Source organism: Heloderma suspectum, chromosome 12 (assembly GCF_057233095.1).
Source record: "Heloderma suspectum isolate Gila_16-S chromosome 12, 16-S_ref, whole genome shotgun sequence".
In the NCBI taxonomy this organism is placed as follows: domain Eukaryota; kingdom Metazoa; phylum Chordata; class Lepidosauria; order Squamata; family Helodermatidae; genus Heloderma; species Heloderma suspectum.
Genome location: NC_139469.1, coordinates 34096121 through 34111823, shown reverse-complemented (window position 1 = coordinate 34111823; position 15703 = coordinate 34096121). Strand labels below are relative to the sequence as shown.

General features: G+C 48.3%; 1 protein-coding gene across 1 annotated transcript in view; it reads left to right on the top strand.

Moving 5' to 3' along the window:
• PKD1 (polycystin 1, transient receptor potential channel interacting) overlaps positions 1 to 15703 on the top strand; it is a 170254-nt gene that overhangs the window by 135500 nt on the left and 19051 nt on the right. Inside the window, exons 24-30 of the mRNA XM_084819019.1 lie at positions 2054 to 2219; positions 2869 to 3121; positions 3694 to 3889; positions 8050 to 8220; positions 10624 to 10767; positions 12646 to 12856; positions 13623 to 13749. Of these exons, the coding sequence (XP_084675145.1) occupies positions 2054 to 2219; positions 2869 to 3121; positions 3694 to 3889; positions 8050 to 8220; positions 10624 to 10767; positions 12646 to 12856; positions 13623 to 13749 (1268 nt within the window). The remainder of the gene's footprint in view (positions 1 to 2053; positions 2220 to 2868; positions 3122 to 3693; positions 3890 to 8049; positions 8221 to 10623; positions 10768 to 12645; positions 12857 to 13622; positions 13750 to 15703) is intronic.

Here is a 15703-nt window from a genome sequence, read left to right as displayed (position 1 = left end):
TTCATTTAACTTACGAGTCACCCTGAAACTGAAGCTCTCAGGGTGACAGTATATCAGTACAAAATAAAACACAATGGCTAGTATCCCATTGTGCTTGCAGGACCCACCACTCATGCAATGGAGCTTTGACACATCTAAAAATAACCCAAAACGAGCAGAAATGTTCATTTCCGGACCAGGGCAAGTTGGTGGAGCTACCAGAAGGGAGCTCCGCTGACCTGTCCTGATCTGGAAATGAGTGTTCCCAGGTTTATTTTTAGAAGTGCCAAAGCTGCATTGCGCAAGCAGTGGGTCCCGCAAACACAGCAGGACCAGCGGAGGCGAAGCCACCCCGTTGGATGCTGCTCAATAAAATCAATAAAACCCACTTAATTACTATCAAAAACTACAAGCAGCTACAAACACCATTTAAAATAGCGAACGCTGTGCACTGGCCAACCATGAGCAAGGTAATGATGCACATAGGGCAGAATATAGGGCCGAGTGGGTTCTGCAGCTTGGATTTGGGGGAGGAAACATTTCCCGTAGAGGCCAAGAACAGGAATCCATGCATGCCTGCAGAACGCAAATGTCATTTATCTGTGTGTGTGTGTGTATTATATGCACGTACAAAGGCACGCCGAAACGATGTATTGTGTTTCTTTTTATACCATTTCTGTCTATCCAGAGGCTGTGTCTCGAGTGGCGTAATAATAATTAATAATAATTAGAGCTGCAACCTGATTAAAGACAGTTTAATTGATTAATCATATTTCCGAAGCAAGAAGCAGACTTTTGTTTATATTTATTTATTTATTTGATTTATTACATTTATATCCCACCTTTCTTCCATCATGGAACTCAAGCTGGCTATATGCGGTTCCCAGATAGTCTCCCCTTTTGTTGCTTTCCGAAGAGTTGTGCATGCATTGGAGTGGACGTCATCTTCCAAGTGGCCTCTTTCCTCCTGTCTGTGAGAGAAGGGCAGGGGTACTTTTTTTAGGAGGGTGCTTGTCTTCTGTAGTTTTCATAAGAACTTTATTAAAAGGACTTTAATATATTTAAATATAAACTAAATTAAATATATTTGTATTTAAAATCTGCTTCCCCAATTATTGCAGCACCATTTTAGGGCGCAATCCTGTGCAGCTAGGCGGCCGCATCTGAACTTGAAGGTGACCGCCTATCCAATGCAGGGCAGGAGAAGCACAGAGGGGATCGTTCCCTCTGCGCTTCTCCTGCCCTACATTTTCGGTTAGCTGATTTTGGCTGTCTAGCTACGGGAGGGCGGAGCAGGGGAGAAGGCTGCCGGACGACACATAGGATGTGTCGTACCAGCATTTCCACCCTCCTTGCCCCGGAACACCCCCCGGAATGCCCCGTTTTGGCCGCTCTGTGCTCCTCTTACAAGCATGGAGGATGGGGCTGTTCTGCACTGCCTGCAAGGCAGTACGGAAGGTGGGGAAGGTCAGTTCTCTGGGAACCAACCTTGGAGTGTGTGCTCTGCGGTCAGTTCCTGGAAAACCAGATATCCTATGGCCGTCTAGCCACTGACTAACGACCATAGGATTGCTGCCTTAGTCAATCAAAAGATTTACACATTGTTGCAGCCCTAATGATAATACATCACACATAGCCTTCTCAACAGTGCTTTTGAGTGTTCAGAGCACCCCGCACACCCATTATCACAGTAGATTTGGGCCAGTATTAGTGCCCCCAAGTTACACCACAGGGAGGGTGGGAAGGAAGCTGTTGGGGGGCCCTTTGCAACTTCGGGGCTGTTGAACTGGGAATGTCCTTGTTCACAGCTCACACTCTTAAGCATATCAAGAGTTTTATTGTTGGCTTTGATTGTTGTTTTTATTGTTTTTATCACTTTTAATATTTTAATTGTTTTTACGTATTTTATTGTTGTAAGCCGCCTTGGGAGAGCTTCTGCCCTGAAAGGCGGTCAGGAAATATTTTTAAATAAATAAGTAAGTAAGTAAGTAAGTCCAAGCCTTGCTGCTGCAACAGATACCCTGCCCAGCCTCCCCCTGTGGCTGTCCTTATGCATGTCTCTTTCCCTGGCCAGATCGTTATGTCTCCAGCGAGCAGGAGCCGTTCGTTGCTGTCTGTCTCTTCCACTCCGCAGAGTCCTCTGAGCACAACTGCACAGACTTCAAAGAGATCCACCTGGAGGAGATGAATAGGAGGCCTGGGGGTGACCACCGCCACTACACCTTCTTTGTCTCCCCGGTGTAAGTGAAACTCCTGTGGGTAGACAGGACGGCCCAGGGCAGGAACAGCCACACAGGGCTCAGTGGCTCATTTCAGCGGCTCATTTGCTCTTGTGCATGAAGTAACTGGGCTTATTTATTTAATTTCCTACATTTCTATACCACCCAATAGCCAAAGCTTTCTGGGCAGATCACAACAATTAAAACCATAAAATGCAACACAGGTTTAAAACTACAATATAAAATCTAAGTAAAAACCAAAATATTTGATTCGCAGCAGAGCCTGTTTCTCCAGTGTTCTCCAAGAGGCAAGGTTTGGCTTGGCTTGGGAGCTGCTGCTTTCAGGGGGTCCCATTCCTCCCTGGTGGACATCAGGGCCCTCCCCCAGTTGCTTCTGCCTATGGCGTGATGGGTGGGGTGCATGAAGAAGCCAGCATAGCATGGGAATGTTGGGAGGTAGGCGAGGGTACTCTGGAATAGAGGGTGACCAGTGGGTGGGTGTTTCTCCCCAGCTGGCTGGATAGATGCAGCTGATGTGATTCACCTGCATGGCTATCTGAGCCAGGTACCCAAGCCAGGTTTTTAGCCTCCCCGCCACCCCATGTCAAGTGTTCCAGCCACCAATCCATCCTTCCCCATTCCTTACCGCTCAGTTTTTTCTCTTGTTTAGCACCGACGAGACTGTGAGGGACTACTCCTTGAACATCACCAATCACTTTGTCTGGTCTCCCGTGGAAGTGACTGTGGGTCTGTACAGCTCCCTGTGCCAGTATTTCAATACGCAAGAGAAGCGCTGGAAGACAGAAGGCATGGCTCCCTTGGAGGGGACCACCCCTGATAAAGCTGTGTGCTTAACCCAACACCTGACAGCCTTCGGGGCAAGCCTCTTTGTTCCCCCACACTCTGTGCAATTCATACGGCCGGTGAGTCCCATCAAAGTGCATTTCAGCCAGCATGCCCTTATATCTTATATTGCTGATATTTTTACTGTGTTATGGACTGCTTTTGTATTTGATCATATCCTTGTTACTTGTCTTGGCTTGGATGCTAACCTTTCCTTCCATGAATGGAACAAAGTTCATGGAATGGGGCTTTCTCTCCCTCCCTTCCCTTTGCAGCCCCCTGAAATCTGTTCCTGGGGTTGGGGCATCAATGGAATATAGTGGGGGGGGGGGGCTTCAGATGGAGGTGGAATTTGCAGAATTCCCCTTCCCCTCTACATCTGAACAGAGGAGCAACTTGGGATCCAGGCCACGGTTTATATCTTGTAAGCCCCTTTGAATGATTTTCAGACAGGTGAGACAGCCCTGTTTTTGCTCTGTTGAGCTCGTCGGTACCTTTGACTGCTTTGAACAGACCACCTGGCAGAAGGACGCCCTGTTCTGGTTTCCTTATATCCAGCTTGCCAGCGATCCCTGGGCCTGCTGAGACCCCTGGGCATGCATTGCCACCAGGAAGGAGCGGCCATCTTTAATATCTGTTTTTGTTTGCTCAGCCTCCCGGCCCCGGGCTCAACTACATTGTTCTGCTGACATGTGCCATCTGTTTTGTGACCTACGCTGTGGCGGCTGTGATTGTGCACAAGCTGGACCTGATCGACATCAACCGAGTGGGGGTGATTCCTTTCTGTGGGAAGAACGGGCTGTACAAGTATGAGATCTTGGTGAAAACGGGCTGGGGCAAGGGGTCAGGTCAGTACCTGTGATGCCCTTTGAACTTTCCAGAAAAAGTCAATGCATTCTGGCTCAGCCATGTTGGCGTCCTTGCATCAGATTCATCACTAAGTTAGGGTGAAGGCAGATAATGAAAAAGGATATTGCAGAGTTGGAAAAGGTTCAGGAAAGGGCAACCAAAATTGATCACGGGGCTGGAGCAACTCCCCTACGAGGAAAGGTTGCAGTGTCTGGAACTGTTTAGCTTAGAAAAAGGGAAAAGAAGGGGAAACATGATGGAGGTGTACAGAATTATGCATGGTGTGGGGAGAGTGGAAAGGGAAAGATTTTTCTCTCTCCCTCATGATGCTACAACCCAGTGGGGTCCTCCCATGAAGCCAAATGGTGGGAGATTCAGGACAGACAAGAGGAAGGGCTTCTTCACACAGCCCAGAGTTAAAGTATGGAATGTGGTACCACCAGATGAAGTGATGGCCACCCATTTGGATGGCTTTAAAAGGGGATTGGACAAATTCATGGAGGAGAAAGCTATCCATGGTCCTGATGGCTCTGTGCTATCTCCAGTATCAGAGGCAGGATGCCTGTGTATCACCAGTTACATAGTATCATGGGAAACATGAGCAGGAGGGTGCTGTTGCACTTATGTCCTGCCTGTGGGCATCCCATTGGGGCAGCTGTTTGAATGCTGGCTCCCTTGGAGGGGACCCCCCCCCCCCGATAAAGAATGCTGGACTAGATGGACCCTTGGTCTGATCCAACATCAGGGCTCTTCTTATGTTCTTATAATTTTCATTGTGAAGTTCCATTGTCCCTGGCTTCTTCCCAGCATCACAGTCTATATGACAGGGGGAGAATGGAATTCTTGGTCAGCTGTCAGTCTTCCCCCTGCCTGCTCCCTGCTTTAATCTGTTCATATGTTCATCCTTCACCTTATGAAAATAGTAGCAAACTTAAAAAAAAAAAAAAAGAGTTGTAAAAGTGCCTGAGAGATGGGGTGATGACATCCCGGGTGCTAGCCAATTAGTGCCAACCACAGCTGACTATTCCTGCCAGTTCACAGAATTGTTTTATCCAGAGCTTGATCCTGGAGAGAAAATCGTGTATTTGCACTCAGCGTCATGAGCCCACTTCTGAACTTGGGCGGCTGCCACCGCCCTAAAAATACTGCATCCCTTTGCCCTTCCTTTAGGGTGCTTCTAGGCTAGGGATCCAGATTTGAGCTAGATCAATGGTGCTGGTGGAAGTGGACTCCCCCGCCTCTGCCTCCCCACAGGAGCCCCTCCAAGCCCTCTCCAAATGCTACACAGAGAGTCAGGAATGGGGTGAGCTGTGGCATGTGGAGGAGGGAGACCCCCCAAAATTGGGGAGACAGACCTACAAGTGGAGCCCTTCCTTTTGTGCACAGTCCCTTCCCCTCACGGAAGGGAGATCCCAGATCCCACCCTGGGCATATCTTGTGCTATCACCCTGCCTCAATCACGGAATTTAATTAAAGGGTTTAGATGTTGGCATCTTCCGTTTGTAGCCCCAGGTTTTCCCACCACCTTTGCTGTCTTTTTTCTTACCTGAAAAAAATCAGTTAAGAAAGAAAAGATGCCTTTTGATGGTTAGTGCTCTGTCTGGAAGCACCAGATTCTCTGATGCTAAGCTGGCCCCTCTTTGCCTTTAAATGAATACCAGGCACACCACTCCTGATGTGGAACACACGTGTCACATTCCTCATGGCCAGGCTGCCTGTGGTCCAGAGGAGTGTAGAGTGAGGCCAGGAGCAAGGCACCTCAGCAGGACAGCTGCCTCTGTCTTTGCCAAAAATGGACAGATGCTCTGTATAAAACACACACCCATGAGCAAGTTTGCTAGGTAAAACTGAGCACATCTGGCAGCTGTTAACAGAATAAGAAGGAACATGGCCCAAGCATTTTTAGCCACTCTGTGGAGAGAACATCCAGGACAAACATCCCCTCCCACTGGAATACTGGCAAGGCCACAAATATTAGAGCCACTCTTGTTTGGAGAGGAAGCCGACCAGGCTCCATCCAGCCCATCAACTGCTCTTCCTGAGCCTGGTGTAATGGGATCTCTGGGTGTGGAGCAGCACAGTAGAGAAGCAGGTTCCTGTATTTACCAGAAAGCAAAACCCTTTCAGAATTTGCTGGAGAGGGATAGTGGGGGAGACCCCTCAGCAGCCTGGTGCATCATCTTGCTCTGGAGGGAGATTGTGGGAAGGAATCCAAATGCCACAATATGGTAATACCTTTTCTAGGGCCAGCCAGAATGTCACAAAGTTGTGAGCAAACTTTCAGGGTCTCCAGAACACCCTCAGGCTGGATGTCAAATAAGGTCAAGGGGGAAGAGGAAGCCCCATGGTCTGCAGTCTCCAGACACTTGTAAACTGCAGACTTGGGGGCCATAACCTCAGACCAAGTTCCCCCTGCCCCATTTTGTTTAAGGTCTCACTGGAGGAAAAGGTCTGGAGAACTTAAAAGCTTATTCACAACTTGGTGATGTCTTGGTATTGCTGTGCTGTGGCTTTTGTGGTTTTTTGCTGATGGATCATTAGAGCTACCTAGAATTTTTATGATCAGAAATGTGGCCTCCCATTGAGTTAGGGTCAGGTTGGTATAAAAAAATAGGGAAAACCTGCCATCTTCCATCCTGGGCACAACAGCCTTTGCTGTTTGGCCAGTAGTCTTTAGAGAGGAAACTTTAAAGAGACCTTGCTGTTTGCAGCAACCAAGGTGTGCAATGAAGAAGGGAGGATTTTCCGCTCAGTAAGTTGGGCTTGGCTGTGGTTGGAGTCTTGGTGCTAGTAGGGGGACTGAATCACGGCATTGGATTTCTTAGGCAAAGCCCAGCATGTTTGAGAAGACATAATGGGACTTACCCTGCAAACTGGCATGTTTATATGTGCACATGTTTTTCATAGGTTTTTCTTCTTTTGCTGGGCACAGAGCTAATCAGGGTAGACCTCCCTTCTCCAACCTCATCCCCTCCAGATGTTTTGCTCAACAACTTCCAGAATTCCTGATCACTAGCCATGCTGGCTGAAAATATCTGGAGGGCACCAGGTTGGGGAAGGCTGGGATAGTAGACCCCACCCCACTGGCGATGCTGTGCGAACACACCCACCATCCCCACCACAAGTTTCCATGACGCAGTTCTTGGCTACAAACATTTCAATGCAGTTTTCGCATTTCTTCCTAAGGGCTAGAACAGCTTTACCCAACCTGGTGGCAGGGGTTATGGGAGCTGTAGTCCAGCACATCTGGACGACACCAGGTTGGGGAAGTCTGGGCTAGAATCTTTTTTTTTCTTCTTAGAAACTGTAAGCTGAGATTCTCAGCAGGCTGAATTCTTGGCCCAGCACCAGCTGCCATGCATGCATGATGCAATGAGAGCTGCAGCTGTGGGGTGGTATAGAAATGTAACAAATAAATAAATCGCAGAATGAATGGTTGAGCGCCTGCCACAGTTTCAGCTGGTACAGGGGGCGCAGGTTTAGCATCTGTTGTGTGTTTTTAAATATGCTGTACTTTGACTTTTGTACATCTAAGAAATGTCTCATAAAATTATTATTTCCCCCCCACCCCTTGAAGACTTTGGGTTGAGGGAGGCTGGAAATTTAAATATCTTGACATTAAGGTAAGTCGTTACAGTAAGAGCCACCATCATTTTATGACAATAGTGCTGCGACTGTTGTGCTAGAGAGAGACCCCAGGAGTAGTCAAGCCCCGCTCGCCCCCATGGCCCACCTGTGCTTAGCAGACCTCCTGGCGCCCTGGGCCCCTCGGCCTTCTTGGAAGTAGCAGGAGGTTTGCGCTTGTTGCGGTGGGCTGGCAGCACAGTGCAGCAGCCCCCCAGCTCTCTGTGTCTCCCTCCTCACCATTGAAAGGTGTTTCAAGACCCCTTGTAAAACTCTGCAGGGGCTTTTGAGAATGTCCAAGGTTGGGGCGTATTTTCTACTCCTGATTTCTCTTTTTCAAACAATACGTTTTCAGTGCAAAACTGAGGTGTAGAGAGAGGAGCCCATCACTACCCACAGAGTCAGAGGCTGAAGTGGGGTTTGATCCTGGCTCCTCAAGAGGTCCGGCTTCAGCTTGCTCTCCTCTGCACCACGTGGGCCAGTGTGGGCCGCTCCTCCTCCTCCTCAAGAACTGGAGTGACTGCTTTCCTTCCAGGGACAACGGCCCATGTGGGAATCACTCTGTATGGGATGGACAGCAAATCTGGGCACAGGCACTTGGACGGGGAGAACGCCTTCCATCGCAACAGCCTCGACATCTTCCAGGTTGCCACGGAACGAAGCCTGGGCAGCGTGTGGAAAATCCGCATCTGGCACGACAATAAAGGTGCGTAGGAGCACATGCAGCTGAGGTGGGCCGGACTACTGGACCCGAAGCTGTGTGGGGAGAGCGGGTGCTTGAGGGGGCCATAGCTTGGGGGTGGAGCACCTGCTTTGCACGCAGAAGGTCTCGGGTTCAGTCCCGACAGCATCTCCAGGTGAGGCTGGAAAAATTCCAGCCTGAAACCCTGGAGAGCCACTGCCGGTCCGTGTGTGGACCGAGAGTCTGACTCAGTATAAGGAGGCTCCCTGTGTCCCTTGATGCCACATGGTAGCTCAGAGATGCCTGCGAGGCTTGTGCTTCGAAAACAAAGTGGGGAGCAGTTCCCTGTGGCAGGGGATCCAGGAGAGGCAGGCTCGCTGGAACCTGCTCCTGTTCCACCTGGACCGTCCCCTCTCCCACCACAGAACAACTGATCTGTGGGAAGGAATGTCGGACGCTCCCTCCTGCTCAGGTGGGACTGGTTGTTTTTGTTTTCTTTTGCTTTCAGGTACGCAGTTCTTCATGTATTTCTGATATATTTATGAATGTTGTGAGCCTCTTTGAGTACTGCAGTCAAAAAGAGAGATATAAGTCTACTAAAATAGTAGTAGTAGTAGTAATATCAATATCATCATCAAACAGGCGTAGTCCACAGAAGGTTTAAACAATGTCCCTTTGACATTTGTGGGGCTTAGCACACACAGAAGTAGCTTGATTTCTCTTGGATTGAGGCCTGTGTGCTTCATGATACATGCTCCATGTAGCTCCTGTTCTGCTACAGCAGCCTGGCCCGACCTGGGTCCCTTCAGATGCTGGCTGGGACTGGTGGGGGTTGTAGTCCAAAACACCTGGAGGAACCCAGGTTCGGGGAGGCTGTGATCCAGTTTATTTAGCAGTAGCTGCCCCTGGTAGGAGAACTTCATAACACACCAGCTGTTACCCTTTATTAGTGTAACGTCTGTGTACTGATATGGGATAGGAACGTACAGTGGATCGTTTTCTCCTCACGTTCCCTTACATTTGAGTTTCTCTCCTTCAAAACCTTTTCTCTTACTTTTTGGGCCTAAATTCGTCCACATGTGTGGTTCTTCTCCAATACCCCTGTCGCACAACTGTTGTTGCTCCTCAGAAACATGAGTCAATATTAATTATGTATTGCTGACCTGCCTCCCCAAATGTTGGGGGGAAATCCATTAAAGCAAAAAAAGCATTACCCCGTCCTTGGGGGTAGCCCTCCCAGTTTTTGGAAAACGCAGTCGCTCCTCCCGCCACACGCAGTTTGTGTTCTCTGGCCGCAAAGGGTGACGTCCTGTTGTGCCCATGTGCTCACGGGAGCCACCGCTTGTGCCACAGGGCTTCTGCGCACCAGGAATTACCCTGGAAATGGGTGGAAAGGCTTGTTTCCGGAACGGGGCAGGTCAGCGGAGCTTGCAAAAGGGAGCTCCGCTGACCTGCCCCGATCCGGGAACAAGCTTTTCTGCTCATTCTGGGGTTATTTCTGGAAGCACAAAGGCCCTCTTGAGCAAGCAGTGAGTCCCACGAGCGCAGTGGAACCACTGGAGGTGGAGCAGCCCCATTGGATGCTGCCCCCAAACTCTGCAATATGAAAACCTCTGCTTTTTGTTCTCCCACATTTTTTAAAAATGGGGCTTTTGGATTTGCCTTGATTACTGCTGCAGTAGACCATGTAAAATAAACACTCTTGTCTTGCAGATGGCTGGAATTCAGGCTGTAATTATTATCTGTGAGCAGGAAGTAGCTCTACCTCCTTTATTTTGTCTCCATTGTCCTTCCCATCCTTTTAGCTTCCTTATGAGCTTCATCCCTTGGAAGCTGTGCTCTGTCTCTTGCATTTGCAAAGACAAAGCCCACTGCTAGTACTTCGTAAGAAGTCGTCAGGCTTATCAGAGTTGAATGAGCAGTATAATTAGGGATTATCAGAATTTTGTTTTGCTTCGTTCTTGTCTAGAATTTGCCCCATTTGCGCCTGGAATACGAACACAAATGCAAGCATTTTTTTAAAAAAAAAACCCGGCACATTCCTGGACTTGTGTTTGCATTTGAAAAATGTGCACATTTTCACACTTTAGTTGGGGCGGGGGGGGCAGTGCACATTTGGATGCACACCAAATTGCACACTTTTCCCATTCAAACAGTAAGAAAAACAGATCATAATCAAAAGTGTGAGCAAGGAGATCCAAGCCCTGAGGTGGAGTTCAGAGTATCTCGGCAATCTTGAATGTTGCTGATTCTCTGATCCCTAAATATAATGGCTATAAAAGAGTTGCTTCAGAAGCTGCACACATTGTTTTCAGGGTCAAGTGTTGTGGTTAGGACTTTCCAAAGCACTGCAATTTCAAAATTATGGATTGGTCAATAAAAGAACATATGCTAAAGTTGTGTCTCCTTCTCCCCCTTACTGTTTAGGGCTAAATCCATCATGGTACTTGCAACATGTCATTGTCAGAGACTTGCAGACCTGTAAGAACTACCACTTCTTGGTGAATGACTGGCTGTCTGTGGAAAGTGAGGAGAACAACGGCCTGGTGGAAAAGGAGGTCTTGGCTGCTAGTGAGTGGGGATGGAACACAAAATCTCTCTAGAAAATTCTGTGAGGCCATTACCTTGAGTCTGGCCCTGTGAAGGAGGAATGAAGACACACAGGGACCCAGCCCTGAGGGAGCTGGATTGGTAGGCCATGGCTGTTCAGAATTCTCATGGTGAGGAGAAAGGGGTCCCCACACAAGCACACAGATTTCAGCTGTGCTTCTGAGGAAAGGAAGAGCAAAAAGAAAAGGCCCAGACAGCAGGACTTGTAGGCGACGACCATTTTGACCATGAAGAACAACCATCATAACTGTCTAAGCTTTGAGGAGAAATGTGTCATGTGGCAGACTCAAATGGGGGTCTCCTTGAACTATTTAGCTCTGAGGGTTGAAATGAAGACAGGCCTGGGACAGTCACTTTGAGTGAGCACTCTCCCTTTCCCATGACCCATGTTGTCCTACAGGCAATTGGGATGGGTGACACACTTGTGAAGGACATTTTAAAACATGATACCACCCATAGAGCTTCGCTTTTGATTTTGTCAGCCTCCCAGTTACACTGGCCCTTATGGACCAATAAAAATCAGGTTGAGCTTTAAAATAATTGGTAAAGAAATTATTGTTTGAGAGACCAATTAGGCTAGAATAAGAAATGACATACTAAAAGCTGCAATGCAAGATGCAAAACGGTTTTTTTCATCCCCAGTTGTTATTAGAAATGGCTGAACAGTCACCGTCATTTGACATTGTGATATCTCTCTTTCTATGGCAGGTGTGCGGAGCCTCTTTTAGCCCAAAGGCTGAATTCATTTTCAGAGAAGCTTTGCAGGGCTGCATTCCCGTGGAGGGTGGGGCCAGAAGCAAAAGGGGTGGGGCCCCAAATACAAAAAATCCAGCATGTTGAAGTTTAAAGCTCCTCGTGCCAGTCACTGAGCTGCAGGAGGGGCATCTCAGCCGTTTAGAATGGGGAAAAACTGCACAAATGCCAGGAAAGCGCCACACGATTGATGGTTGGGGAAAGGGGGCATGGCTGTATGGGGAATGCAGAGGGCCAGATTTGGACCCCAGGTCTGAGGTTCCCACCCCTGTTCTATGAGGTCAAACAGGTCCCCCTTTTTATTTTGTAAATTAGGTTTTCAAACATTTCAGTGTTTATTTGGGTCTCTTTATTATCAGCACAATAATAATAATAAACCTACAAAAATTCCAAAACTAATCTTGTAAATTTCCTTTGCTATATCAGCATTAATGCCTGTTAATGTTAACAGTCACTGTTGTAACCATATGTAACAACCATGTGTAACAAGCATAGAGTTGTGTCCAGCCCAACACAGTCAGTCAATCATGGTACCCACATATCCAAGGTAGGTAGAAATTAATAAGGAACTGAGGGTGTAAGCACCAGAATGAGCTTTGAGACATCCCAAATGCTTGAAAGTGTCCTATATCCCAAACAAGCCTTAGGTTGCATGTAATTCTATGCCATCTCATAGAGGACACTCTCCTGGGTGTGTGGGTGTAGGATTTGAGGTGGGCCAAAGCTTATGGTGGGGTGCGCAGTCCCAGTTCCTTCTCCATACAGTGCATGTCTTGCACTGTCAACGGGTCACTTCCTGCTTTGTTGGCGCATGGCCCTTCTCCCCAGAGCCTGGGAAGAGGCCCAGAAGAGGGTGCCCAACACTGCCCAAAGTGGCCACCCATATCTACCCTGTAATGATGCTAGCTTAGCGGGGATGAAAACAGATTCCCCATTGCAACATTTAGCATGTGGTTCCTTAAGCTAGTCTGATGGTCGTCTCAAAAACAATTTATTTTGCAAATATTTTAAAGTGTGCCTGTATCTTCCACTATCGTTATTGGACTATTAGACTAATGCAGACACTCCTCTGTGCCTTCTCCTTAGCGGAGACCGATCTGAGAAGCTTCCCGCGGATCTTCATTGGTGAGCTGCAACGGGGTTTCTTTGAGAAGCATGTCTGGCTGTCCCTGTGGGACCGGCCCCCTCGCAGTCGCTTCACGCGTGTCCAGAGAGCCTCCTGTTGCTGCCTCCTCATCTTCCTCTTCCTCTGTGCCAATGCGGTGTGGTACGGCGTCGTAGGAGACGTCAATTTCAGGTGTGCTTGAGACAGGAGCTTCTCTCTCTCGCAGCCCAGCATGGTCAGGGGGGCAATGTCTCACATGAACAGTAGCTGTGTGCCTGTATGGGCTTCTTTCCTAAGACAGACAGCAGAGAGTCCCCTCTTGAGATGGTCCGGCTAGCCCTGGGAGGAAGACTGGCTCAGGGGGAGGCAGCATGCCAGGGCTGAGGCAAAGGGAGGCCAGAATGAGGACGTTCTGAGGAAGCCACCCTTATGGTTCTCCCATGCATGGCCTTGCCGAACCTTCTGGTGTGAGAATTACATCCTGTACGTGGTGAGAAGGGACAGGAGGACGGGCATCAGGACCCACAATATGCTCCCAATCTCATGGCAGGTGGTGATGCCGAGTATTGGCTGGATAGGTCTCAAGCTTCCAGTGTGGGAGGGCAGAAGTGAGCCATATCGAGAACCTGGACTGGCAGGGTCTGATCTAAGGCAGGGTTCACCAGGACTGAGCTTTAGAATGTGTTGGAGCATGTGAAACAATAGTAAAGATAAGGGTGCCCCTGCAGTTATGCCGACTACCTTTCCCTCACCACTAAGTACCCACAGTCAAATCCTGGGACAAGGACCCAGGCTGCCCAGGACAAGGCGTGTGACTTCCTGACAGGTTTGAGTCTCGGCGCCTTTCTTTCTGGGACTGGAGCATCATGGACTGGCCATCATTAATTGTGTAACAATATGGCGAACTCCCTTGATTTGCACAGACAACCTCCTGCTATTCTCTTCTGTCCCCTTTTAGCCACGTGGCCATTTCCTCCTTGATCCCGGTCAGTGGTGAGACTGTCGTGGTCGGCTTGGTGTCCAGTTTGGTTGTCTATCCCTTGTACCTGGGTCTGCTTTTCCTTTTCCGGATGGCACGAAGCAAGGTAACCATCTCGGGCGTCTGCTTACGGTGTCAACATGTGCACCTCAGTTCTCCGAGAGGGGAAGTGGCAGGGATCCCAGCGCTCACACGGAGTTTGGTTTTGCTTACACAGGAAGGGCCGCAGCTCTGTGGTGGAGCCCCTGCTTGGCATGCAGAAGGTCCCGGGTTGCACCCTTGGCATCTTCAGGTAGGGCCAAGAAAGTCTCCCACCTGAAACCCTGGAGAGCCGCTGCTGCCAGTCGGTGTTGACAAGACTAGGCTAAATGGACCGAGGGTCTGACTTAGTATAAGGCAGCTTGCAACACTCCTTTGCCTTCCTAGGAATTCAGTTACTGGAGACTAACTGGTATTGTTTTAATATTTGCCATTATTTACAAATATACAAGTTGAGCATAGGTGGGGCTTCACAGCTTAGCATCCCAACAGACACCCCAAGGTTCAGCCTGAAATTCCTTTCAGACAAGAGTCTTTCCCACCCTACTTGGAGGTGCTGGGGACTGGACCTGGGGCCTTCTGCATGCAGAGCTACAGCCTTCCTTCCCCTCCTCCCCATTTTAAGCAGGAACATAGGATGTTTCTTTATGCCAGTCAGGCCGTCAGTCCGTCTAGCCCAGTATTGATCCAATCTACACATTACGACTACCCATGGGTTGTTTAAACCGTAGGTAATCTGGAACAAGCGTGCATCTGGCTTCTACTCATTCACATGACATGTGAACTGGGTCATTATCTACTACTCTATGCTAACTGGCAGCAGCTTTCCACAGTTTCTGGGTGGGGTCTTCCTCAATCCCAGCAGGAGATGCCAGGGGTTTGGCCTTTCGATGGCTTTTTTGCCAATGAGGCAGTATATAAATGTTACTAATTTTAAAAAATGGATCGGTTATGCTTCCCTGCTGTGCTACAGCCCTTTCCTAATTGCTTCTTGAATGCAGCCTTGTTGAATCTATTTAAACAAGCTAGTTAACCACTAGTTATGAGCATGTTATTTGACAAAAGATCAGTCAAAGAAAACCTGACTTGCATGTTTATGTTTGTATAAAGAGGTTTTATCAGTGTCAAGTTAAATGACTCTGATTTGTATTAATATGAGATAATTTAAAATATATATATAATGGTTGGTTTCCTACCTCCCTATAAAGTGAGCAAGAATATTTAGTGGTAATAACATAATTGCTGGAGATGTAATTATATCTCCACAAATTATATGGGGACATGGTTGCAATGCTCTAAGATGCAGGAATTTAGAATTAAAATGTTAAAGGAAAGAAGTGGGATGAGAGGCAAGTTTATGAATGACCACGGGACACTTTGTTGTTGTTGTTGTTCAGTCGTGTCCGACTCTTCGTGACCCCATGGACCATAGCACACCAGGCCTTCCTGTCCTCCGCTCTCTCCCGGAGTGTGCTCAAGTTCATATTCATTGCATCGGTGATGCTATCCAGCCATCTCATCCTCTGCCGTCCTCTTCTCCTTTTGCCTTCAATCTTTCCCAGCATCAGGGTCTTTTCCAGGGAGTTTTCTCTTCGCATTAGGTGGCCAAAATATTGGAGCTTCAGCTTCAGTATCTGTCCTTCCAATGAGCACTCAGGGTTGATTTCCTTTAGGATTGACTGATCTGACCTCCTTGCAGTCCAGGGGACTCGTAAGAGTCTTCTCCAGCACCACAGTTCGAAAGCATCGATTCTTCGGCGCTCAGCCTTCCTTAGAGTCCAGCTCTCACAGCCATACATTACTACTGGGAAAACCATAGCTTTGATTAGACGGACCTTTGTCGGCAAGGTGATGTCTCTGCTTCTTACTATGCTGTCTAGGTTTGCCATAGCTTTCCTCCCAAGGAGCAAGTGTCTTTTAATTTCATGGCTACAATCACCGTCTGCGGTGATCTTGGAGCCCAAGAACATAAAATCTGTCACTGCTTCCATTTCCTCCCCTTCTATATGGCAGGAAGTGAT